The sequence below is a fragment of the Topomyia yanbarensis genome, chromosome 2 (assembly GCF_030247195.1).
Source record: "Topomyia yanbarensis strain Yona2022 chromosome 2, ASM3024719v1, whole genome shotgun sequence".
Lineage (NCBI taxonomy): Eukaryota > Metazoa > Arthropoda > Insecta > Diptera > Culicidae > Topomyia > Topomyia yanbarensis.
The window spans coordinates 162,412,083-162,437,858 of NC_080671.1; the positions used below are offsets into that span (position 1 = coordinate 162,412,083).

The 25,776-nt window shown below is 39.7% G+C and overlaps 1 protein-coding gene across 2 annotated transcripts; it reads right to left on the reverse strand.

Moving 5' to 3' along the window:
• Nucleotides 1-435: 435 nt before the first annotated feature.
• LOC131681946 (mitochondrial Rho GTPase) lies at nt 436-24,964 on the reverse strand. 2 transcript variants are annotated; one of them, XM_058963055.1, is made up of 8 exons: nt 24,464-24,964; nt 24,133-24,395; nt 23,639-23,844; nt 23,394-23,546; nt 22,546-23,334; nt 22,081-22,487; nt 11,100-11,162; nt 436-1,247 (listed from the first exon to the last, which is right to left on the reverse strand). In XM_058963055.1, the coding sequence occupies exons 2-8, from the start codon at nt 24,329-24,331 to the stop codon at nt 1,112-1,114; spliced, it is 1,953 nt and encodes a 650-aa protein (XP_058819038.1). In that variant the 5' UTR covers nt 24,332-24,395; nt 24,464-24,964; the 3' UTR covers nt 436-1,111. The 2 variants fall into 2 exon arrangements, with proteins under 2 accessions (XP_058819038.1, XP_058819039.1); XM_058963056.1 differs by lacking the exon at nt 11,100-11,162.
• Nucleotides 24,965-25,776: the final 812 nt, after the last annotated feature.

A 25,776-nucleotide genomic window follows, 5' to 3' on the forward strand; every position in this document is an offset into this window, starting at 1 on the left:
CGTCCATTTAGGAATGCAAAAAAACTCAACGTAGAACCATAGATCCTGAAAGTAAATCTTTCATCAAAAATAAAAAAAGTTCGTTAAAATACATTTCATTAAGAACTTTAAAAGATAATTTTTGATAGGTTTTACTATACTCCCGAAAAGAATTCCTGAAGTTGTCCTTTTTTTGACCGCGCATGGTGGCCTTACCCGATCAGAATGAAATAACAAGACTATAACAGGACACAATTTTTGTAAAATATTGTGTTATAAATTAGATCTCGTTAGTAGCTAAAATAACAGAAATTTATAACAATGTTACTTGTTGCGAGATATAGTTTTGAAATATTTCTGTTATGTGTTTCTGATCGGGTACCCATTCAACATTTCATACCGCACAGGGAATTTGTTGGCAAAGCGTAAACAATCAATAAATTCGATTCTTATATATTTAATTTTGAACTAATTACATATGGTATTTATTAGACTTTGATGTTGTTTATTTGTTTAGTACGAAAGATTCATCGCATTCACATCTTTATCAGCGATAGATATCCGGAGCATATTCTGGCACGAAGCCAATAGCTGTAATGTGATCCCTATTGTATACCCCTTATGAAGGAAATGTTCATTGGCGATAATGTGCCAATCAAATTACGTCGCGGAAATATTTCAAACTAAACGAAGCTGTATCAATAAAATATAAAATTCTTCCTTTAGGGATAATTACTTATACATAGGACATGCCATGAAGCGCAAACAGCGTCTAAACTTTGGGATTTGTAAATTTTAGCAGTGTTCTGCTACGCATAATCTAGAACCTATAGCATTGCTCGCAGACACCTACTATCTGCGCTAAATATATATATATACATTAGTTCAGTAATATTGAAAACCGAGGCAAGGTGTGACACGAGAACCTTCGTCGCAGTTCAATGCGAATATATTTATGCACTAACACAATGTTTAGTTTGATAAGGAACAGCCTGTCAAATTCTACGCGGACAAAAGCCCAAAAGTACGGTTCTGTAAAACTATTTAATTCGAATATTGCGCGATCAGCGATATACGCCAGCGAGCCGCTGAGTAGGATGTGATATTTTCCGCCGTTCGTAAGCTAGTTGATTCATCGTGCGTGCGAACTGGAACCGTGAAACGCTTTCGCCACAAAAAAGCCGACGATGGTCACTGCTGCTATACCGAGGCCAGCCTTCCACCAGAGAAGCGGATCGCTGGTAATGAGTCCGAATTGTTTCAAATGGCTGAAAGCAGATAAACGAATTTGTTAATGGATATTATTTAATATGGTTGTTAAGGAACATATTTGGCAATAGGAAGTTTTAGTAAGCTTATGAAAAACCGTATTCTATACCTATACTTAAGATGTAGTATCAATCGATAGTGGTGATGATGGTTTCAAATTAAAATCATACTCTATGGACATGATCTTACACTCTTTTCGAGGTTTGATCTAGAATTACGCAAAAGTATGTTTTTGAAGCTCAATAAGTTACTTTGTACTATGAGCAGTATGAGAAAACGAGAGCAGTATTAGAAAACGAGCATCCTGTTATAAGTATTTAAATGGCTCCAACACTTTTAAACATATCGATGCATTTAAATCGATATTTTTATTTGCTTAATACTTAATTGTTAGTATTGAACCTCTAGAAAAGTCGCACAATCTCGGTGGCCACGCTGACCTTCTTTTGATTTAAACCGCTATGCGTTTCAATGAATTCAATCTATCGGCTACTTTTTCTCAAGATCGTATTTTTCGAATTGGCGGACACGATAAATCAAAACTCTCTTCAACGAATTGGTTCGAGAACTGCATAAAAACAATCAGTCTCCCTATTATTTTGAAGAAAACTGGGAGAATTTTACATAAAAATATGAGATTTTTAGGGTTTTATATGCCCTTTTCCGGAATTCACTTTTTTCTAATTTTTTTGGTTCATCGAGTAACTACAAGCCTAATTTTAAAAATCATATGAATTTCATGTTTCAAACAACTCAGACAATTTTTTCAAGAGTTATCAGCAAAAGTTGCTATAGTAGCTATTTATGAACTAGAGAAAGCTGTCGGACCTGCTCTTCAGAGCACCGACAAACAAAATTTATGTCAATTACAGTCGCGACTCGTACATTACAGGAACAGGTTGGCATGTCTTAGGGCACCGGGTTTCCTCGCAAACGCGCAAAAATCGCTCGACGCGCTTGGCACAGTGTTAAATAGTAACGTGAACAGTGCTTCAACCAATGCAGTGACTGCGGCAGGCTATGGGAGTCCAGGAGGGTTGGTGCCAAAGACCAATCGGCAGCTGCCAGCAGACGGGGACGATCCGACTCAAGACCAAGACGGCGCCGGGGCGACTGGACAGGACGCGTCGAGAGACAATAGCACAAGAAACACTCAGCACACTACACTTCCGGCATCCAATTCATTACTATCTGCGAGTCGAAGGAAAGGTGTGCTCGAATTGAACTTCTCCGGCAGACACTTCCACTGATTCCAAGAAGTCTCCACAATCACGAGCGGTAGGACAATTCGCGCTTCGAGGATCAGCAAGACAGCAAGAAGAAGAGAGAGCCAGCTGGAATTCGCAGGTCGAGACTAAACGAGCGACGTGAACGAGAGGAAACCGAAACGCGTGGGAATAATACGACCAACAGCGCGACGATTTATTGCAACATCTACTGCGGCGAGACATCAGACCGGCAAGGTGACGATAGGCGCACAACGAAAGCAGTATACAACTGGCCATTCAAGTTTCGGGGAGAGGACACAGCGTCGCTGAACATGTTCCTGGACCGAGTTGAATTATTCGCCAGATGGAAGGGCTGAACGACGACAACTTATTGGCATCAATGAAGCATCTGTTACAGGGAAATGCTCTGGAATTCTCAGGAATCAGAATCAGATTCCTGGATTGGTACGCACGAGCTATTGCACAGCGGATATGCGCAGATTTTACGCCGCCGTGAGGCTTGCTACCGATTCGAAGGACCCAACGAGGCATTTTCGAAATATTATCGGGACATCGCAGCACTATTCCGGTTCGTTACGCCACCGATGTGCGAGGAAGAGTGATTTTTCATTGTGAAAAACATGAACGCCGATTATGCAGCGATCGTGACCGCAGCCAGATCACACACTATACAGGAAATGGTGGAAATCTGCACCAGCTACGAAGAAATGAGGATGCCTCTGAACAGGCAACGCAGGATTCCAATTCATCACAGTGCGCTTTTAGAGCCCAGTTTCGCACCAGCACCGACAATGCCACAACAACCACGGTTCGGCAGGGTACACACAGTAAAGCTGGTCGACTGACAAAATTCGTCGCTTCAGGAAAAAGAAACGCGTTCGCAAAACGATGAAGGATACTGGGAGCTGAAGATTGAACAGTAGACCTCTCCACATTTTGAAAAAGTTTTGAAATATACATGGGCCAGCTCAAATTTTTGTTCTAGGTGTGAATTTAAGAACTTTCGCCAAAAATTGCCTCATTTGGACATGATTTGGAGGTGTCTCCAATCAAAAATCGTGTTTTTGCTATGTTTTCATAGGAAAATCACTTACACTCTGATTTGATAGGCCCTACATGCCCACATATCATCAAAGGTTGTTCCTTACACATATCTTAACATGTTTTAACAGGTGAACATAGCTCTAATCGCAGTAGAAAATTTGTTAACTGGAACCGCTAGATCAGAGACGGACGGGGAGGATTTGCTGGAACTGCGATGAGTATGGACATCGTTTCATGGATTATGCAAAGCCACAGATGATCCGTTTCTGTTGTCATTGCGGGCGAAAGGGATACTTTCTACACAGCTGTATTACATGCCGGGCAGATGCGGGAAACGCCCTTGCGGGAATTTGTAATAGAGGGAGAGGGTCATGAAACTCCGCAACCAACAGAAAACCCCTCCGACATCACCGAATTAGGACTAGGGGTGACCGGGGCTGGTTGGCCGAGTGCCTTTTATTAAAAGGCTATTATGCGCAGTAGCGACATCTATAGCAATTTTGGTGGGGTATTAGGTCGCGCATATACCGACGTAGTTTCAGGTGATTTTGTGTTGTCGTTTGTACAGGAGCACATTTGTTCTTTTTCCGGCGCTGATGAGTAAATTTTTGTTTGTGTAAAGTAATATGTGTAACGCGAATCAGTTTACATGCGATTTCCAAAAATATGGTACCGCTGGAAAGGGTATTCAAATCCCAACAAAATGGTATACCGGTTTCCAGTGTAACCTTACTTTTGTTTTTGTAAATCGTGATTGTTCTCGACAACATGCATTGGGGTAGGTTGGCCGAATTTTGTGCGGGGCTGGTTGGCCGAGTTGTTCAGCCTTTAGCGTAGAGCAACGTGCACCTTGATATACACTGAGGTTTTTTTTACGCGGGGGATACGAGCCGCGTAAATGAAAACCGCGTAAATGAAAACCGCGTAAATTTCAAAATCCGCGTAAATGAAAACCGCGTAAATTTCAAAATCCGCGTAAATGAAAACCGCGTAAATTTCAAAATCCGCGTAAATAAAAACCGCGTAAATTTCAAAATCCGCGTAAATGAAAACCGCGTAAATTTCAAAATCCGCGTAAATGAAGACCACTTAAATTTAAGAATCCGCGATAAAGGGAACCCCATTGATGGATACCGCGTAAATTCCAAAATCCGCGTAAATGAAAACCGCGTAAATTTCAAAAACCGCGTAAATGAAAACCGCGTAAATTTCAAAATCCGCGTAAATGAAAACCGCGTAAATTTCAAAATCCGCGTAAATGAAAACCGCGTAAATTTCAAAATCCGCGTAAAAAAAAACCGCGTAAAAAATACCGCGCAAAAAAAAACCGCGTAAAAAAAAACTTGAGTGCACTTGAATTTTTTTTTCTTACGTTTTAACGACATTCAATTAGCTAGAGATTACTGGGTAGGGAAAGTTATGAAACTTAGAGCCATAGTACTCAAGTGAGAGCAAGGATGTGAAGTAAACAGATCGGAAAGCTAGAAGTGGCAGGGTGATTAGAACAGGCTTAATATCATGCGGGCTTAATTTTTGCCTTCTGATAATGAGGGTCGAGCTTAGGCAGAATAACTACGAATCACCCGAGTGCACTATCATGTGTCCTGATAAAGGTAGACGTACCTATCTTTACCATGACAACCGGCCCTGGGGTTGGTTGGCCGATTTTTATTTCCGCCTTTGATTGTTAATAACTTTTTTCCTGATTTTGTTTTATGAATGAAATTTTTACATATTTGCTCAAGGGTTGAATCTTCATGACAGCACAAACCGTTTATTAAAAAGTCTAACAAGAAAGAGTACAGGAAATCCGAAGGCACAACTCGGCCAACCAGCCCCGGTCTCCCCTACTAAACACAATCATCATTAATCCCGGAAATATCGTAAATTCGCCCGGATAAGCTTCGAGTGATGGTAAATAGCTTGAAACAGGCAAATGATATAACTAGCTGTGGGCCCTTTACGAAGGGGTACAGAGTATACGTACCAGTAAATCGGGTGGAAATCTATGAGGTCGTTTCCGATTTGAGTTTCAATTGCGCGGATCTGCTGACATATGGGGTTGGCTGTTTTAAAGATTGTCTGGTTAAAACATGACGCAGCTGACGGGAAGAGGACATACGAAGACTTTCTTTTGTATAGGTCCAATACAAAAGAGGGCCTCTCTTTGTTTACTGCGAATTACTCGGTCACCTTTCAGATTTTCTTTCAACTAATTGCGTAATAAGCTAGTAAAAACCTTGGTCTTTCGAAACATACTGATAAATTATAAAAATGGTTTTATGGTTTTTCAGTAATAAACGAAAGAGAAAGCGAAAAAAGTGGGCTCTCATTTGCAGATTGGTTCTAATGAATAAAAAGTCTTCATATGTCAACTCAGACTTCGATCGGGTGACCTTCGCTGGGTCTGCTCTACCTAACTGCCTCTCTTTGTAAAGGTTCGTCTACTTGTTCGTCTTTTCGTGCCGCGGGTCATTAACTCTATATTAATTCGTCAAAAGGGCGAAAGTGTTTTTTGTAAACAAACTTGTTTCGCTCATTCGTCTGCTGTAGAGTGGAATTTCATGAAAAATGTGCGTTAATGTAAATTTGTTTACAAATCTTATTCGCGCTTTTGTAAATTTAGTATGGAACTGTACTAATTGCAAACAACTAGGACATACAGCTTCCCATTGTAGCAACAAAGTTCGTTGTGGGAAATGTGGGGGGAATCATGTCGATGATTCCTGTGGAAGTGAAGTTGTAAAGTGTCTCTACTGTGGGGGAAATCCACACAACCACCCGACATGTCCCGGGTACAAACAGCGCGAGGCGAAACTGAATTGTTTTTTCAGGGACGCCCTTAACGATCTTTTGTAGAAATACTAAAGATAGCTACGCCACGTGTCTCTCCAGATATATACTAACTTGTCTAGTGGCGAACGCGATTGTGATAATCCCTGGTGGGAACATCTTCTGCTGAGCCTAGAAGTAATAGAAAAAGGAGGAACATTTCCTCTCCTAAGCTTCGTTGTAAAGGCCAGAAGGTGTCTCTTAAAGGTCCTTCAAAAATAATTGCTCGAGGAAGTACTGGTGCAAAACTGAAGCAAGTAGCTCCTGGTTTCAGAAATCTGAGCACAGAAAAAAAAGTTCCCAGCACTTTCTGGGACATCAAAAACCCAAAGTGTTCCCATATCTCGCCATAAGAGAGAGAAACCAGCGCTGGCTTAATAAAATTCTATGATATTGTGGACCGTATTTTTACAGCTTTAAGTATTTCTAACCCTCTTAAAAGTATCCTCATAAGCTTTCTCCTCGCAGTAAAAACACTCTTGATGCAGTTAACTGCAAAACGGCTCTTCCTTTCAACGGTTATATCCTTCGATGGCTAATACATCGTCAGGGATTTGAGCATTGTTCTACAATGGAATTGCAGAAGCATTATCCCAAAAATCGATTCTTTTCACATGATACTAAATAACTTGAAATGCGATGCATTCAACTTTGGCGATTTCAATATTATTCGCTTGGTTCGAGAAAACTCTTACGGAGTACTGATGGGGATCAAAACGTGCCATTCATTCAATAGAATCAACCTCCCCTCGACACCAGACAGTTGTCGCTTGCCAAACTAAAATTAAAGACCTTTGCATTGCTTCCACCTACATTTCCCCGAGAGCTTCAGTTGGCCACCGACTGCTTTGCGATACTGCGAAACTGCTCCCTGCACCGAGGCCAGCTTTAGGTGATTTTTACTCCCATTGTACGGCATGGGGTTGCCGAGAAATGGCAGCACTGGCGACTCGCCCGGACGTATTGTCGACATCCAATATTTTTCAAAGTTTTGCAGTGACATACAGTATATTCAAGAGGAAAATGAAGTAATTCGTTTAGTAGGTAGTTTTTCCTGTTGAGTTACGTGTTAGTAGGTTGAAATATCGCGAGAAAGGGGTGATTTTGCATAGTGATTTATCGTCACAACTTTGTCATTGAAGTATGTGTAGCAAGTCGCGAAAAATACACACGTTCGTTCCGGTTAGCGCATGCAGCGCCGTCTTGACCTGAGTAGCTGATGCAACAATTTCACGGATGGAGGAGAATTCTTCACAGAAATCTCATGAATTTATTTATTCAGAGCTGGTGAGATAATTTCATGTCATTTTTCAATGATTGTAACCTTCATAAATATTTATCTTTTTGTAAATACGTGCCAGAATTAAAAATATTTTTCATTCTGGAAGTGGGATCATATTGCAAATGTACAATTGATACGTGGATGTATTCTCGCGGGGCTTATTGTATATGAAGGCGGCTTCAGCATGTACGTGTAGGAACAGGCATTCTTGAAATGGGTCGTTGGATGTATAGTAGATCTATCGCCTTTCATTTCCAGGGCTAAACGTGTGTACATATATTTATGAAAACAAATATATCATTACATAGATGCAGACAAATTTCTTCCATAAAAGCACTGCCGGTAAGTGGGAAATAGATTGCACACACACACACGCGCGCACACACACACACACACATACACACACACACACTGTACGGCATGGGGTTGCCTTCATGATGATAATCGATCTACCTCACTCCACGAACTTTGCGACAACTTCAATACGACATTTTGAACACGTGTAAAATGACACGGCTTCCTGTCCCTTCCAGTGCGTCCCTCTGCTCGATATCGCTGCGGTAAGATTGCATGTGGAAGGTAATCCCTGATTTCCACTGTAGCGAACATCTGCCAATCGTAATTACTAATGCTAATGGTTCGGGGTAACCGAATACAATTAATGTTTCATATGACCTCACACGAAAGATTGCGATATGCGGCAAAATTAAGTTCACACAAGAGCTTCCTCAGGATGAATAGTACGACTAAACGCGTACCAGACGCGAACTATCGCGGACGTCCTCCCAACCTATGGTGAGACAAAGAATGCTCAGACGTATACGCGAAGAAGGTCGCCGTGTATAAAACCTTCCGGGATGACGGGTTACCCGCTAGATATCGACAGTACGCGGCGTTAGAAAGGCGTATGAAGAGTTTGATGAAGTAGTTACTGGCGCCGGTTCGCTGTCGGACTAACGAGAGAAACGTCGATAAACACTCTTTGGGGCACGTCCCGGCGTATAAGAAACCATAACAGTACTAACGAGAAAGATATTCGATTTCGCCAAGATTTGCCCGGATTCCGCCCGGTACAGAAGATCTACCGGGCCGCGTCCCCTCATGATAATACGAACGAAACACCTTTTTCGATGATGGAGTTCTCATTTGCTCTCTAATCATGTAATAATAAAACCCCAGGGCCGGACAGAATCAAATTAAACTTGTTGAAGAATCCGCCAGACTGCGCCAAGAGGCGCTTGTTGAGATTCTTGAGGGTAACATTGTCCATCTTGACTGGAGGTAAGAGAAGGGCTTCGCCATCCAACCAGTCTCCGGCCACAACTCGTATCGACCGATTGCTACGCTGTCCTGTATCCGGAGGTTGTTCGAGAAAATGATCTTGTTTCGGCTCGACAATTGGGTCGATGGCTTACTGTCAAATACACAATTCGGCTTCCACAAAGGCCAAGGGGGCTTTTAATTCAGTTTCTATTAACATTATTTCTGAGAAGCTGCGCCAGCATGCTCTTTCACCGATTTTAAACTTTTTGCTAAACTTGTTGTCTGAAGAACACATGCATTTCTCGCATGGTGATTTATCAACATAATGAATTAGCTACATGGGTCTTCAACGGGGCTTATGTCTTATCCCTCTACTCCACAACTTTTACGTGAACTAAATCTACGAATGTCTTGTCAATTCCTGCACGTGAAGACAGTTTTCAGATGACGGTGTGGTCTCTATTACATATTCCAAAGAATGAATTGTCGATTTTCAAAGACCATTGAAATATACCTGGGACAATTTGTCTGCTTGGTCTCTCCAGCTGGGTATCTCGGTATCGAAGCTTGCAGTATTTTCTAGGAAGCGTGAACCAGCGCAAATACAGCTTCAATTAATGGATCATACTACTGCTCAGGTTTTAACTTTCAAGTATCTCGGAGTCTGGTTTGATTCTTAAGGCACCTGGGGAAGTTACATTAGGTATTCAGAACAGAAGCGCCAAAAAATGATCAGTTTTCTCCGTACAATAGCCGGAAAATGGTAGGGGGCCCACCCAGGAGACTTGATCAGGCTGTATAAAAACGATATTGTCGGTGATGGAATATGGGAGTATCTGTTTCCGCTCCGCTGAGAACTTACATTCCATCAAACTAGAGCGAATCCAATATTGTAGTTTGCGTATTGCTTTGGGTTGCATTCACTCGACTCACACTCCTCTGTCTGTACACCATCGAAGGTTTGATGCGACTTGAAGGGACACGAAACATCTCTATTCTATGATTTAACAAACAAGGCAATACAATACGAAAATCAAACGCGCAACTCAGTGTGGAACCACTGCCGGCTCGTGGAGGACCGCCTGGCGCCCCTGCTAATGCTTCCTGATGAAGGCCGTCCGAGTCTATAATCGATGCCGTAGATCCATAGTACTCAAGGAACAGCAAGGATTTGAAGTAATAAAGTTTAGAAAAGCGTGGAGTTGGTTCAATGAGCAAGCTTAGAGTCCACAATAGTCGATGAAATAAAACACCCCGGCAGGCAATTAGTGAGGGCAAAAACTAGCTCATTCAATGAGCTTCATCGTCGCAAAATGCTTAGGATGGAAGTATTCCGTGACTTAACTTTTCGTCGGTTCCGACAGCATAAATCATTAAAAAAAGTGACTTTACTTTTGTCCGGACATGCCGCAGACTCAGGTGATTCGCATTTAATGCCAAAAGATCCTGACTCCTGCGTTGCAGAAGACAAAGAGTTACGTAGCCGGAAAACTCTAAGCTTGCTCATTGACCCTACTCCACGCTTTTCTAAACTTTCTTACCTCAAATTCTTTCTCTTCCTTGAGTACTATGGCACTTTATATTTGAAAAATATTTCTCCTTCCAGTCCCTTGCTAATTAAATGTCTTTACAATATAAAAAAGGCAAAATATTGATTCACTCTAAGTCGTTAATAAAAAAAGTTATTACAAATGTTCATTTTCTGACGATAGAAATGTTCGTTATGTCAAATGAACTTTAGCATGACCGTTTCTCTAAATTATGCTAAATGTTAGTAGTTCCCAATGTGCGTTATGTTAAAAGTCAACTATGCCAAATAACCTTATACCAAATGGTCCGGTCCTCTGTATAAGCAAGGAATTAGTATGATGCTTCATCAGGCCATCTATATATCTTATATCCGACGTTCAGTTGAAATTCATTGACCAGATTACTACCCATCGTAATAATCGCAGGTCCGTCATATGTTTCACATTCTCATGAGATCCCCTGTCTACATTGGACTGACTTGCGATTATAGGCAGATTGATGTAAGCACTCTTATCTTTTAACTGCAATTAAAACACGTCTAAGATATAGGTATTCCTTATCGAAAAGATCTTTTGTTAGTAGGTGACAGAAATAGATACTAATACTGATATGTAGAATTTGTTACTATACACACTATTATTTACAAAATCTCTTTCCAGCTAAAAACTTACGTTTGCTCCCACAGTTGTACCAATCTATGCTTATAGAAAAGAATCCACGCGGCTTGAAAACGACTAGGATAAAGAAAAAAGTGCACTTAGACGATTGACACTACAGTTAAATAATAAAATAAAAACATTGATTATTGCTACTAGATCGATACACGTCTACTACTAGTATCTACTGTTTAATATAATTAGACAAACATGAACTAATTCTGGCACCAACAAGAAAGCATCCACCGCTCTCTGAATTTATGCAAGTTAGGAATTTTTGTGCTTATTTTTCATCTAGTGGGCGTTTAGGTAGTTACTTCTTGAAAGTACTTGCAGCAGAGAAAAAGTATAATATTTCTATTTACCAGTTACACAGTTATTGAACAAACATTTTAGTTGGCCTATTTTTGTCATAACTGCGTTGTATCTCAAGAACGTATTTCTCAAGCATATGAACAATTGCAATCTTGAATTCTTTATATCGAGTGTGCAATGCCTATAATCGTAAGTCAGTCCCATGTAGATAAGGAATCCCATAGAACATAACTTCCGATTATGGGCCGCTATAATTCCCCAGTAAAAAAACTCAACTTTATCCATTCAACGAAAAAATCCTGCTTTCTATTTATGTATGTTTGCGTAAAGTTTGTCAAAAGTAACACAGTGATACCTAATAATAATATTCAAATATTTCTTAATTTTCTAAAATCGATCACGCTATAGTTTGATTTAATTCAGGCCAAATTCAACGAAGGCGCCATTGGATTCGAATTTAATAGGTACTCTGAAAGGATTCTATAACATTTGCCCGTATGACATTTGCCTGTATACCACGTACACCCGAAAGACATTCGCTCGAATGCCATTCGCCGGAATCCCATTTACCCGAAAAGCATATCGAAATGAAAATACACTGCAGGAAATAAAATTTAGTAACCCTCCGAAAGTCGCGCAAATGGCTCACTGAGCGAGCAGCCGCAGCTGCTTTAAGACGATTTCGTTAGATTTTCAGAGCAGCGTGCACTCAGTGCACTAGCGCGACTGCCGGAAGGTTAAACTGAAATAGAATTTTTATTTGATTTACAGATTCATAGAAATGTTTGATAGAAGGAATCAACCTGCAAGTTTGAGTAAGCTGGGGAAACGAGTGTATTACCAGTTTGCTTGCGAGAGATATTTGGTATAAAGATTCAAAGAATTCTTCTTGTTTACTTAAACCCTTGTTTGAGTAAACCGGGCAAACGAGAAGATTACCAGTTTAGTTGAGGTTGAGGGCTATTTGGTACAGAAGAATCAACCCCTAAGTGTAAGTAAACCGGGGAAACGAGTGAATTTACAGTTTGCTTGTGAACTCATTTGGCATACAGATTCAAAGAGCTGCTAAGTTTGAGTAAACCAGGCAAACGAGTAGACCACCAGTTTACTTACGAGAGCTATTTAGTATATAGATTCAAAGAACTGCTCATGTTTTAAAGATGGAATCAACTCTTATATTACTGGAAAACGGCTGTTGATGTTAATGCCGCGAACGATTGTTGTTCCAAAGACAACGGAGCCAATCGTGTGGACTTTTGCCGACAGCAAGCACAGCAAATTTCAATCAAAACCCAGAGTCGGTGACGGGAATGATGCAGAATGCGTCAATCATTATGCTCAAAAGTGTTTTCTGGGCATCAAACTTCTTTTGAGATTTAACTGGCGGTGGTTTGAACGATGGAGATGATGATGTCGCCAAAAATTTTCTGATCCCACGTGGTTTCCGAACTCGCAATGGCGGCGTTAATACAGAGCGTGATGAAGATAGGCGCACGGTGAAGTTTGATTTTTTCAATGGTAGTGATATGAGCAACACGGTTCGATATTCAATTTTTCGTTTTTAAAATCCCGAAAAATCGATTCACTATCCGTTCCATTCGGAAGTAATATTTTCATGCACAATATCCATCGCTAGAACTAAATTTGGAAATCCACAGAAGGAAGTTTCGTGTTAAAGGATCGCACAAATACAGCGTGCGTTGTGCGGTCAGCGCATTGGATGCACATATACAACTATACGCATACCATCAACAGAAAGGTAACTTGTGTGCATCACTACACTGAGGAACAGCGTTGCCAACATTTTTTTCAAAAAAACTGCAACCTTTCTTGAAAAAAAAAACTGGAATAAACTGGAAGTTCGAAAAAACCAACTTTACCCTTGTAACGTTTAAGTCAACGATTCAATGAACGTAATTTCAAGTAAACACGTATGTTCCATACTGAAAATTTGAGTCGGTTTTTTGCTATTGCTGTCCAAATAAAAAAAATATTAAAACATTTGAATTTGACTGTAATTGTAATACTTACTGTCGAATTTTACTGTTGTGAAGGTTGCAATCTACACATCCACAAAATCCTAAATTTAAGATCATTTGCTAAACTTGAGGATGCGCTTAAACCTTTCTTACGATACCACTATAGCAACTAGCTGAGAATTCAACAAATGTTCATCAAAATATTTGACCCAAGGGTGCCAACTTTCCAGATTTATCTGGATTCATCCAGATTTTTAAGTGTCGTCCAGACATACAAATTTATGTTTGCCTGATCCAGAATTCTGAAAATTTGTCCAGATTTATCAAGACAATTTCGAAAATAAAATGAGTTACAAGAATGCATAGTTTATTTTTGAACTGCTTTTTGACCTACGATTTCTAAAGCAAAACTTTTTAAAAATACTGGAAACACAACGTACCAAAGTTTTTTTTTCGCTAAATGTGAATAAATTTTGTTGAGTTTTAATCAGCTTCGAGTTCAGTAATGCAAGATACTGAAAGCTCAGAGACTCAAATTTAATTCATATGCTTTATGATGTAAATTAAACATTTAAATTGGTCAGATTGGCGGCGCAACTAATGAATTTTCAGAAAGCCGAGATATATTGTTAACATTTTATTAGAGCGACCGAATATAAAAGTCGCAAGGACAACATGCTTCGTAAAACCCGTTTCAAATATATTAAAATATAAAAACCGGATATAAACTTCAAGCATAAAAATCAGACTGGGACTTTCCTCTGCAAGAGTCGGATAAAAAAACCTTCAGTATAAAAACCGGAAGAAAATATGTCCGATTCTTACAAAGAAGTTTTTGTTAGCCTTTAATCTTGAAAATCACGAGCATCTGTAGCTCCTGCGAACGCTTTATTTATTTTTAACCGGTTTTTATATTGGAGGCTCATTCTTGCGGGTGAACATTTTTTAAGCGATTCTGCTGAAGAATCTCCGTCCGATTTTTACGCTTGAAGTTTATTTCCTATTTTTATATTCTAATGAATTTGGAACGGAACGTTTTACGAAGCATATTCTATCCTTGCGACTTTTATTTTCGGTCGCTCATTAGTAATTTGCAAAAAATACAGCTCATAGATGTAAACTCAATAAAAAAAAATTTTGCCATCCGGATAAATCCAGACTTTTACCAAAATTTTTCCAGACTTCTTGGAAAAATACTTGGCATCCCTGTTGACACAATGTACTGCCACCTTTATGCTTGAGTAAAATTTATTTGAAATCGAATCAAAATGTACATTTCCGAACCGTAAAACGGTTAAGTGATAGGATTAAAATCTTATTCTGGGGCACTCGGCATCATCCCATCGCTTGCTTGAAAATTCTATGACTCAAGTTACAATTTGTGAGAAAAAAAACTAAAATCAATATTTATCCAAAAAACAGGAAAAACTGGCTCAAATTTAAAAAAAACTGAAAGATTTTTCCGATTGTCTGTTTGACTGGATGTTGTAAAAAAACTGGAAGAATCCAGTTTAAACTGGAAGGTTGGCATCGCTGCTGAGGAAACTGAACATACGAAGTCTTGTGTGAAAAAAAAAATCATACGCTTACTGTATGAACCAAGCGTTTGACATCTTTCAAATCAAAACAAAATGGCTTTTAAACGGAAGCTGCTCGCTGATCTTCCTGCGCCGATAGAAGCTTTATCTGTATTTAGAGGTAATTTAATTTGAAATAATATTTAAATATTCAGCTGATATATTTGTATACAGAGTGCGGTTTAGATACTGTTGCTTTGATTACTTGGTCACAAGAGAAAATTTGCCAAGCGTTGTCGCGTGCCGAAATTGATTGGAAATTCGACGTCATATGGACATAATATCGGAGTGGTGTCAATGAAACGCAAGTTAAGCAATTTATTATGTTTAATTCATCTAATTGTTCTATGTTTTCCATAGAATCTCTAAAAGTTAATAGTGCTTACTGGAAGGCATTCGATTGGGGACGAAGACGTCGATGCGGATACCAACGAGATCGACGCTACTGAAGCGGCTTGCAATCTTGGCGTAGAAACTGGGACAGTTGCTGAAAACGTATCTGATAACTCTGACGCAAGCGAAATCTAAAAAAGTGATTCATTCCGAAGGTGAATGCAGTGGTGATAACAAGACAAGAACTGCAATCCAAAATAGCGAACCGGATGCATCTGAGTCTGAAGAGAAGTTCACCGAAGAAGACCTTACTACCGATAGCCACAATGAAGGACAGGTCAGAGAAGCAACGGCCAACGACTTGGAAGAAGCAAGGGTGTTATCGCCGAAAGATTTTAAGAGTCGTCTTAAACAGTCAGTTTTTGGGACGAAGTTACTCCATAAAGCGGATGATTTGGAATTATCAGCAGAAGGGTAAACATTTGTCACGGACGTTGTAGCGAAATACCACCTGTCGAGAAAGCGGAAGACAACAACGGAGCAATTGTCAGAGTATGCGTCAACAATTATCAAGCTATTTAGAAAAGAACAAAAGGTATTCAATGTGCCAATATCACTTAGTTTATACTATCATTTTATTCGTTTTGATCGAGTATGACGCCACATAACATATGCTTTGTAGATATTTTTTTTCTTTTTTGTCGAATTTTGGCCATATTCCGCCGTAGGCATCTGAAGCTGAGATTTATTTCTCTTACCAAGATATGTGTCAGACCGTCGAATTGCAATAAACACCTGAATCGCGCGCGGAAACAAGTGCATATAACCCCAAATCTAGAAGATTAACATGTTATGTGCAAAAACGCTGTCATGACACGAAAAAAAAAATTAAAAAAATCTATTAGCGTAAAAACTATATGCGTGCGTAGTTGATTGTATGTCCGACGTACAAACTCGGTTTGTTTTGGGTACTTGGGTAGTGCTTATTTTATACCGCTCAAAGTGTAGTTCAGTCAGCATAATAGTTCGCGCAAACATTGATCGCATAAGAGTTGGCATTTTATTCAATCGTTAGTAGAGAAACAGCAATGAAAGTGCATATTAAAAATACTCTTGACTTTTGTTCCTACTAAACAATTCTCAAACGAATATTGATATCAGACTAGCTCGCGCTTTTAGCAATACTCCTACGGCCGGCTGTTTGGAGTTCAAATTGCTGTAGTTTAGGGAAAACCTAAATCACTCTCGATGGCCGGCTATCCAGAGTTTAAATACAAGAAAAATCATAACTAAATATCTTTTTGCTCTGAGTATACGTGTACTCGGAGATTAACCATCCCACCGCATAAAACAAATTCATTTTGTGGTCGCATTGCCTGCTTGTGGCGAATCCTAGACCTGTACCTGTCCTTCAATCCAACTCCGTAATACCTATGGAAGCGTCGCTGAGTCGGGGGCCTTCCTTAAGTAGGTATTACATCAACATTTCCTACCCTATCCTAAGTATCGGTGAAGATGGTCGTGGCCGGCAATAACGATTCTCATGCTATTGGTTTTCTGAACTCATAAGAGATAAAGTTCATTTCCGATCATTTATCTCACAAGCAAGATGAGTTGAGCTACCTATAGGCAACATGATAATCGTTAGTATGCAATCTACGAATAGCACCGTGCTTCGCAACGCAACGCAACGCAACTATCATTTTATTCGTTTTGATAGGATACGTATTATATTCTGAAGGCGGCAAGCTATACAGTCGAACAAACTAGATAAGATAGAGCAATCGGAAAAAACTAAAAGTTCCGGACAGAAATAATAATATTAATGTATTCCAAAATGTTAGAGTAAATTGCCAAGAAATCAAAGAATACATTCACTCTTAACTTTCACAAAAAGAAAATTTTTCTAGACAAGATGTTCGCGAAATACAAGAAGTAACTCAAGAAATGTACACAAAGTTTGCTGAATATACTCAATCATTGAACGTTAAATTGGACAATTCTGATACAGACTTTTATTTGGAAACTTGCTTAAATTCTATGAAATCATCGTTTCAATAAACAGCGATTATAAGTTTTTTTAAATTATTGAACCGTAGAGGTATATTTGATTTACCGACAGTAATCGAACTAAACGAAGTTGAATGCAAAAACGTTGATGACCCTGAGAAAGAAAGTCGCAAGCCTTACCTGGTATTAAAATGAATCATGTTTCAAATCAAAAAGTTTTTCGAAACATCAGATTTATTAGACAGAACCATCGAACTAATGAAATCATTAGAGCAGTCATCTAAAATAACTCATTACGTAAATAGTAGAGTATAGAAAGCAATCAAGGAAAAATATTCTAGTAAGCAAGACAATAGTAATCTTATCCCACTCTGGATATACGCTGACGAATTTAAAATAAATGATGCACAAGGGCCTCACAACAAAGTTGATTCGGTGTGTAGAAACAATTAGACATTATATTACTACCAGAAGAACATTTCATTTTCATTTCATTTTGCAGCGTTTGGTGGGGCAATGAGAGCGCAAGTCAGTCCAAGGCCGATGATCGGAGGGGTAATGGCAGAATAGTCTATGCGGACCACCAAAACGCCATGGGAGAGGAACAGGGTGTGGGTTGGTGTAGGGTTAATGGATTGATGTATACTTGACGAATAATTGCGCTGCAGAATGTGATGAAAAGGTGCATTGAACAGTACTACTGTTGGCTGTTCAGAAATAAATACAATATGTTTCTCCATAAGGTTTGATAGCTAATTTATGTATGTATTTTGTGATTATGTGATGCCAATTTATAAGTGTTAAAAAGTTCATTTTATCCCGCGGTTTTATCAAGTTTGTGAGACCGCAACCGTAGATGTGCGTGGAAGATCGCGAAAAGCTCAAGCGCTTGTATGTTCACGTGTTTGTCGCGTATGCCAGAACATATGTGATTTCGCGTGTATAAATTCGATTTTGTAACTGTGTGGCCATATGCATATTCGCGTGTGTTCTTGAATGATCGCGCGGACCGTGAGTTTGTTGCTTAGTTTTTAGTGTACGGTTCAGGTACTAGAAGATAATTCCCCCATAACACTAGAGTTCCCTGTCACGTTTTAATGGAATGTGTTGTCTAATGAATGACCGCCTCATGATCGCGCGAGCGGTGGGTTGTTGGCGAGATCGCGAGTATGTGTGGGTAATTACAATTGCATGATCGCGTTTGTGACCCGGTTTGTGTTATCGCGAAGGCTAGCGGCGTTTTTACGTTTTGAATGAGATATTATGAGTATATATGAGAGAATATGCAATTGATTGTGTTAGTGAGTGTTATAATGAATCTAAATTAAGAAAAAAAAACATACCGAATTAAAAGAAAAAAAATGAAGACATTAAGTAGAAGCGTATAAATTGACTGATTTTTTTGGTTTACATGAGTAGTGGAAAAGCGAACTAATAGAAGAAAAACAAAAACAGACAAATGAAATAGAAGAAAAGAACGGGAGGGACGTATTCTAAGTTGCTTATATTTGGGAACATAGCCACTTTATTTGACGGTTTGGTTCGCGTGGATGATGGTTCTTCAAAATTACTAGGCACATTTTGAACATTTGACTTGATATGATCCAAATACTTTGGATAGTTCACTTAAATTTTAAATTCAATACATTGCGCAATTGAATCATGTTCTTCTTTAGATTTGGGTCTAAATTGGTATGATCCGAGTACTTTGGCTAATTGCCTTAAGTTTTAATGCATTGTGCAAATTGAATGATATTTAATTTAGATTATATGTAATGAACCATCAACTGTAGGATACTGCGTCGGTCTGGATCTAGTTGAATAGATAGCAAAAATAATTCAACCTTCCAGTCGTCAGGGTATCCCTTCGCTTCTATTCACCAACTGAATCACGCACCGTGTTGCTATTAGATTTTAGGGACCAACATAATCCAAGGTCTCCAAGCTACGAATCCCTCAGCATAAAAATTTGCAGTCTGGAGTCCACCGCCAAGCCCACGGAGAAGAGTTATTATTGTTATTGAGTATTAACCCTCCGGAAGTCGCGCTTATGGCACACTGAACGAGCTGCCGCTGGTGCCCTAAGACGATTTCGCTAGATTTTCACAGCAGCGTGCACTCAGTGCACTAGCGCGACTGCCGGAAGGTTAATTGAACAACACACATGTAACATGCAATAAAACTACTTGGAATCGTCTAAATGCCAGAAAATGATATATATTTACCATTAACAACAATTGCACTCCGTTAGAAGTTTTTCATGCTATGATGACCGGGAATGGATGATTGACGTGCGTCGGTAAATTAATCGTACCTTCGTTTATCCAATCTGAATGAATCGAATCGAATGCACGAATTGAACACCGGTGATCCCAAGAAGGATTACCCACTATTCTATCATATAAGCCAGTTCTGCATCCATTCCCTGATCCATATGTCACAAGTACTCAGACAAACACATACACAGATAGACATACGACTAGCACATAACAATTTTACACTAGTAAACTACAATTATTACAACACAACACAACTAATATTTAATTATTTTTTTCAACGCGCTTGGGCACGTTGACGAGGTCGACCGATAAATCGACACACAATGACTCCCACTGCGAGCCGTGCTCAATGACAGTGACTCCCACTGCAGTCGTTAAGCTGTTGTTGAACAATGTCTGCAAACAGAGCCCACAGAAAAAGTCAATCCACGGCGACCCGCCAATCATCCACGCCAGTGTGCACAGGCTCTTAGCTGACAAAACATAAAAAGGCCCATAAGCCCTCTCGGTCTCCTCGATGCACCACTATCGAGGCGTAATGCAATAACCATCTCAAAGCAGTTGTCTGCTCAAATATGCTTGAAGATGTTTGCAGTACCGTCAAACCCGTCAACCTAGGAGAGGGCATATTACTACCAGAAGAACATGCATCCAAAATGTGTAACATTTTTGTCGCTGGGATCATACGGAAAATAACTATTCAAACTTCAGGAGTTGATAAACTATTAGAAAAGATAATAATCCTGTTCAGTAGACTTTGAAAAGAAGAAATAATGCAACTGAAAGGAATTGAAGTTAATAGATAGATAGATATAAGAAGTTTATAATAGATCCTAATAAATGTTATATTGCACTGCTTCATTATTCATACGATTGTAATATGATATTTATGCTAAAAATCATAACATTTTCATACGATGCGTTTATGACATCCATAAGGATATTTGGCAAAAATCATATTATATCGAAAGTAGATGCTATCATGATGCAGTCGTATGAAATCCGTATTAAATTCGTTCAAAATTTCATAAGCATTTGTTGATTTTCGAAAAATTTATTTCTTCAGTGGCACATGCAGGGATGCCAACGGTACCGATAAACTACATTTTTTTCGGTATATTTACATTTGCACAAGCCGTACAGCCCGCTACAGCGACGCATCACTACAGCTCTTGCCAGAACGGTAGCCAAACCGAGTACATTTTCCCGTACAGCAGTAGAATACATTTTTGTTTTGCTGCTGTACTCCGACTGCTCGGTGAGAGTGTGGCGTAGTAAAGTTTGTTCTCTCGCTTTGTACATTTTTCTCTGCATAGTCAAAGGGAGAGGCCCGCACACGAAAGCGTTGATGCTGGCCGTGGCGTAAATGAGCCACATTCATTGTAGTCATTTTTGAATAAAAACATTAAAAAGATTGAAAATATTAAAAAATGTAAAATAAGGAAAGAGAAGCTGTACCGCTCGCGTCTGGTGGCTGTACTGGGGACAGTAGTTTTTTGTCATGTTACTGCTTTGCACACAGGCAGCCGTACAGCGCTGGGCGTCCTGCACTAGCGAATGACAGCAGCATCGAGAGAGAAATGAGAATGTAGGCAGAAAAATTACAGCCGCAGAAAAGGTAGGCATTTTGCATCCTTGGGCACATGTATGAGGAAAGGCATTCCTTTATAAATTGGCAAAGGTGAATAAATAATTGAAGAAAAAAGAAGCTTTCAATCAGCAGCAAACCAGTAAAGAATTAAAAGTACTTTTCGATACTAAAATTTTCTCAGCAGTAGCAGCAGTGGTGACAAACCAGAAGTAACTTGTCACTCTGGTCAACGGCAGAGTACCTAGGAAACCGCGTTTCTCCTCCTCTGGACACTCCCCTTGAATCTGTAACAGTCAGTCCAAAGAAGCGAGGCATGCTCCAGGAATCCTAATTCCTTTGCCCTTCGAGCTTCTTTCGACGGAAGCTCTACAGTCTATTGCTTTTTCCTCCGATCGGAACATAATCCCATATTTTATGAACTAACCAAACGAAAACTGAGAGAATGGCTATAGATGCATGTTTGCTTGTTGAACACTAGTATTGCTATTTCGTTTTCCTTTTGTTGGAATTGTAACAATGGTAAATGCTCTCATAAGCATAGTGTTACCTTTGGTGGGATCTTATTTTATATTATGTTTGAGTGAATGCGGTTTTCGGCAAGCGGTCTTTTCGGGTTTATGGCATTCGGGTAAATGATCCATTCGGCTTCCAGGCGAACGTCATTCGGGTAAATGGCTTTCGGGCGGATGACATTCGGGTGAATGTTTTATAACCTTCTGAAAGATTTGCTCTCGCTAATAAAAAATCTGCAAACAACTACAAGTGAAAACCAAGCCCTGACACTACATCCTTTTGAGAAATTTTCGCCTTCTGTTTCAATACACTTCGAAACCTAATTCTTAACGTGCAGGATAATTACAGGGCTAGTGCTACGATCCTACGTCTATACTAAAACCGATAAGCAATACTCACGGGAATGCCGCCATCGTTGCTAGTTTTGTGTAGATATCCTTTTTATTATGTTTGACGCTGAAGTACTGGGGCGGGAGTAGTTTATACTTGTGACAAAAGTCCGGTGCCTGCAGCAGATACTCCTGTCTAATCTCCTCCGTGTCAGCCTTGGCTCCCACAATCAGTACGGGAATTTTGCTCTCCGCAAAGTATTTTATGTATATCCGGGCGATGTACTCGAACGATTTGGGATCGCTGACGTCGTACACCAAACAGGCCACATCGCAGTTGACTTCGCTTGGCTGCAGCGGATCCAGTACTTGGCGAACGTCTATATCCCGAAGGACAAGATACTTCTCCTGTCCGTATACCTGAACAGTGTTGATGGCGAACTGGTTGGAGCCACGAATTTCTTTATCCGTTAGTTTCTGTGAAAAAATGACGCGTTTACAAACACTAGAAACATGTAAGATAACCTGGACTTACTCGCATATCTTCAGCCAGAAAAGCTCGACAGAAAGAAGTTTTGCCGGATCCCTTGGGGCCAATCACGTGGCACATATAAACGGATCGGCTGTTCTGTTTCTTTGCCAAATCGATTCTTCGTTCCCGGGTTATATGTATTGCAGCCAGTTGCGATTCATTTTCGTGAACACTGAAGCCTAAATATGCTAAGTATTCTAACGTTTTATTTAGATCGACTAGAGTCATCAATGTCCAGCGACACATCCATCCGTGCAGTGTTGGCCACCCATTTTCATTGGTCGGAACAGTTCGCTTGATATCTGTCGAAAAAGGAGGACAAGGGCAAGCACTGAACACCACCCGAAACTCTTCCGGTGATAAAGCACCATCCCCATCTCGGTCGCTTCGCTCGAAAAGCGAAATTAGAAACTGTTGACCGCGGTGGGACAGTTCCGTACTACTTCCGGGAGGGATTTTCACTGTCGGATATAGATATTCTCGGCTCATTTCAAGACTTTCATTGTAACCAAAACGTCGCAAGACGGCCCATGTGGTCTCGTTCCTCCCCCGCTGAATGAACAAGCAGTGTAGGAAAAGGAAGCCCTTTAGCGTTACCGAGTCGTTCCGGATGCCATCAGGAGTATTTTTCATTAATACCGCTTTGACCTCGTCCAGCACCTGCGGCTGAAGCGGAGCGTTGAAACACCGGCGTTGGAAGTGATTCAACTCGTAGTCATTCAGCAAACCATCACCATCTATGTCACACACCTTGAATATTCGTATCAGTGCTTTTTTGCATGGTTCGGTAAGCTAAAATGAGGATTATTGCACTTATTAAAATTACTTGATTAGGATGATTCGGCACTCACGTCTTGATCCTCCATGATATAAAGTGGCGCCGTTGGATGTAGAACTGCTTTCTGTGCATAGTAGAACATTTCCGATATGTTGTGAAGAGTTTTTGCTGAACACTCGACGCAGCTTTCCACCTCCGGAAAATCTTCCATTATCGACAGCACATGCTGAAATGTATTACAGATTAGTTTAAATTATCATATTTAATACTGATCGCTTGACTAATATTTCCTCTTATTGATTACGGCCTATTACTTACATCTATGGTCGAGTAATCGATTAAATCGATTTTGTTGCCCACCAGTACCACCGGTTTTCGCTGATCACCGGAACATTCCCGAATTACAGGCAACCAGTGTGAGGTAATACGTTCCAACGATTCCTCACATTCCACCGAGTAGACGATACAAACTACGTGAGCTTTCTGGATTTCCTCCGTGAGCACATCATCGGATTGTTCAGTAGCTGTTGAAAAAAATATATATAAATCATATTGCCGGAACTAACTACGATGACAATTACATGAAAAACGCTTTAATTGCCTCAAATTGTCGTAGATTACATTTTTAGTAAATTCAAGGGCAACAAACTTTTGCGAATCAGGTGCAAATATAATATGTACTAATAACTATAATAGCATTGTGTGAAAGAAAAACTTCTAATACATAAGATTACCATATAACAATTATCCATCCCGAAACTACTGATGAACGTTATCTCTTGAAAAGATACCATTTTAAACCAATAACTCACCGCAATAGTCCACAATATTCGTGGGTACTTGCTCCGGTGTGACATCTGCCGGGATGGTAATCTCTTCCGCTTTGGTTGGAACATCTTCCGGGAATTCCTCACTGACCAGTGACAAAATGAGTGAAGTTTTTCCGACACCTTGGTCTCCAACTAGCAGAATGCGGACGTGTCGTTTATGAGACGAAGACCACGCCACCATTTCGGTGCTGAATCTAGCAACTGATTCTAATAACTAACCCGTACTTACATTTATAGAAGAAACGCTAAATGACATAAAACATTATTTTGCGATAAGATAAAGGTGCGAAAGAAATCAACAAAAAAAACTTACACAATCAATCGCCGAAAATTTTCGTTTTCCCCTACCAAAAGTGTCAGCAATTACTCCGAAGAGGTTCTTTCCTCTTACCGAAAACAATCAACTAGTCAGGCTCCCACGATCTTGGGTCGCGTCTATTCGTTGGGGGTCAATGTTTGATATCACTGGTCTCGCAGCAAAAAAAAATCTACATACAATTCTCGTGTCCCGTTTTCTTTACATAGCGGATTTTCAATCGTACAATCACTTCACCAGTTGAACGCCGTTGAAGATCACAAAATCGGCAAATTTTCTGGTTGGAATATCAGTATATTTACTGCAAAATGAATTCACAAAGAATACACACGATCTCACGAAACGGTATCGGGATGTAAACTTAACTCCCCCACCGAGTTTTCTCGCTATGAATCCGTTTCTACGTTATTCCCTAGTTTGTTATGCATCGAGGCGACTGGCGAAGCACGACACAACACTCGGAGTTACGAAACCTTCTGAGCTGTCTTTTGATTCTGACTGGGATGCAGCGTTGCCAACATTTTTTTTCAAAAAAACTGGAACTTTCGTGAAAAAAAACTGGAAAAAACTGGATGCTCAAAAAAACTTACTTTTCCCTTGTAATGTTTAAGTCAACGATTCTATGAACGTAACTTTAAGTAAACTAGTATGTTCCATACCTTTTACTGAAAATTTGAGTCGGCCAGCCACGGTAGTATTGCATTGAAAAAAGGTGTGAAATTGGCAAAGTCCCAAAAAGTCAATTTCAATAAAAAAAATTTTTTGAGGTAGCATAAAATCTCTACGATTCATGCATTTTAAAGATGTTTGGAATCAAAAATATGAATTCGAAAAAAAAAATGAGTTCCGGCTTATATGGGAGTTTTATATGTGACTGGACGGTTTAGTCTATATTTACGGAGCCATATAAGCGATCACTACAAATTTGTAGGAATTTTATAGCTATCACGGTGTTCCTAAAACCGTTATTAACAAAAAAAATGACCATAAATTTGTCATACGGCATTCGAAAGATACAGTATCCAAGCATCTTCTCTGTGAATTTCAAAATGATCCATCGAGGGATTCGAGATAAATTGCAATTTGAAGTTTTATGACACGTTTCATAAGGCTACCAGCAAACACCCACTGGTTTGGTCCTATCTCTACAAACAAAGTTTAATAAAACTTCAGATTGCAATTTCTCTCGAATCCCTCGATGGATCATTTTGAAATTCACTGAGAAGATGCTTGGATACTGTATCTTTCGAATGCCGTAAGGCAAATTTATGGTCATTTTTTTGTTAATAACGGTTTTAGGAACACCGTGC

Bases quoted from the DNA above. Each gene is read 5' to 3' on its own strand.
- LOC131681946 (XM_058963055.1), bottom strand. From the start codon at position 24,331: ATGGTGGCGTGGTCTTCGTCTCATAAACGACACGTCCGCATTCTGCTA. The intron at 22,488-22,545 runs GTAAGTCCAGGT...ATTTTTTCACAG, and splicing joins TTCTGGCTGAAGATATGCGA to AAACTAACGGATAAAGAAAT. The intron at 1,248-11,099 runs GTAAGTTTTTAG...ATCTGCTTTCAG, and splicing joins GTACAACTGTGGGAGCAAAC to CCATTTGAAACAATTCGGAC.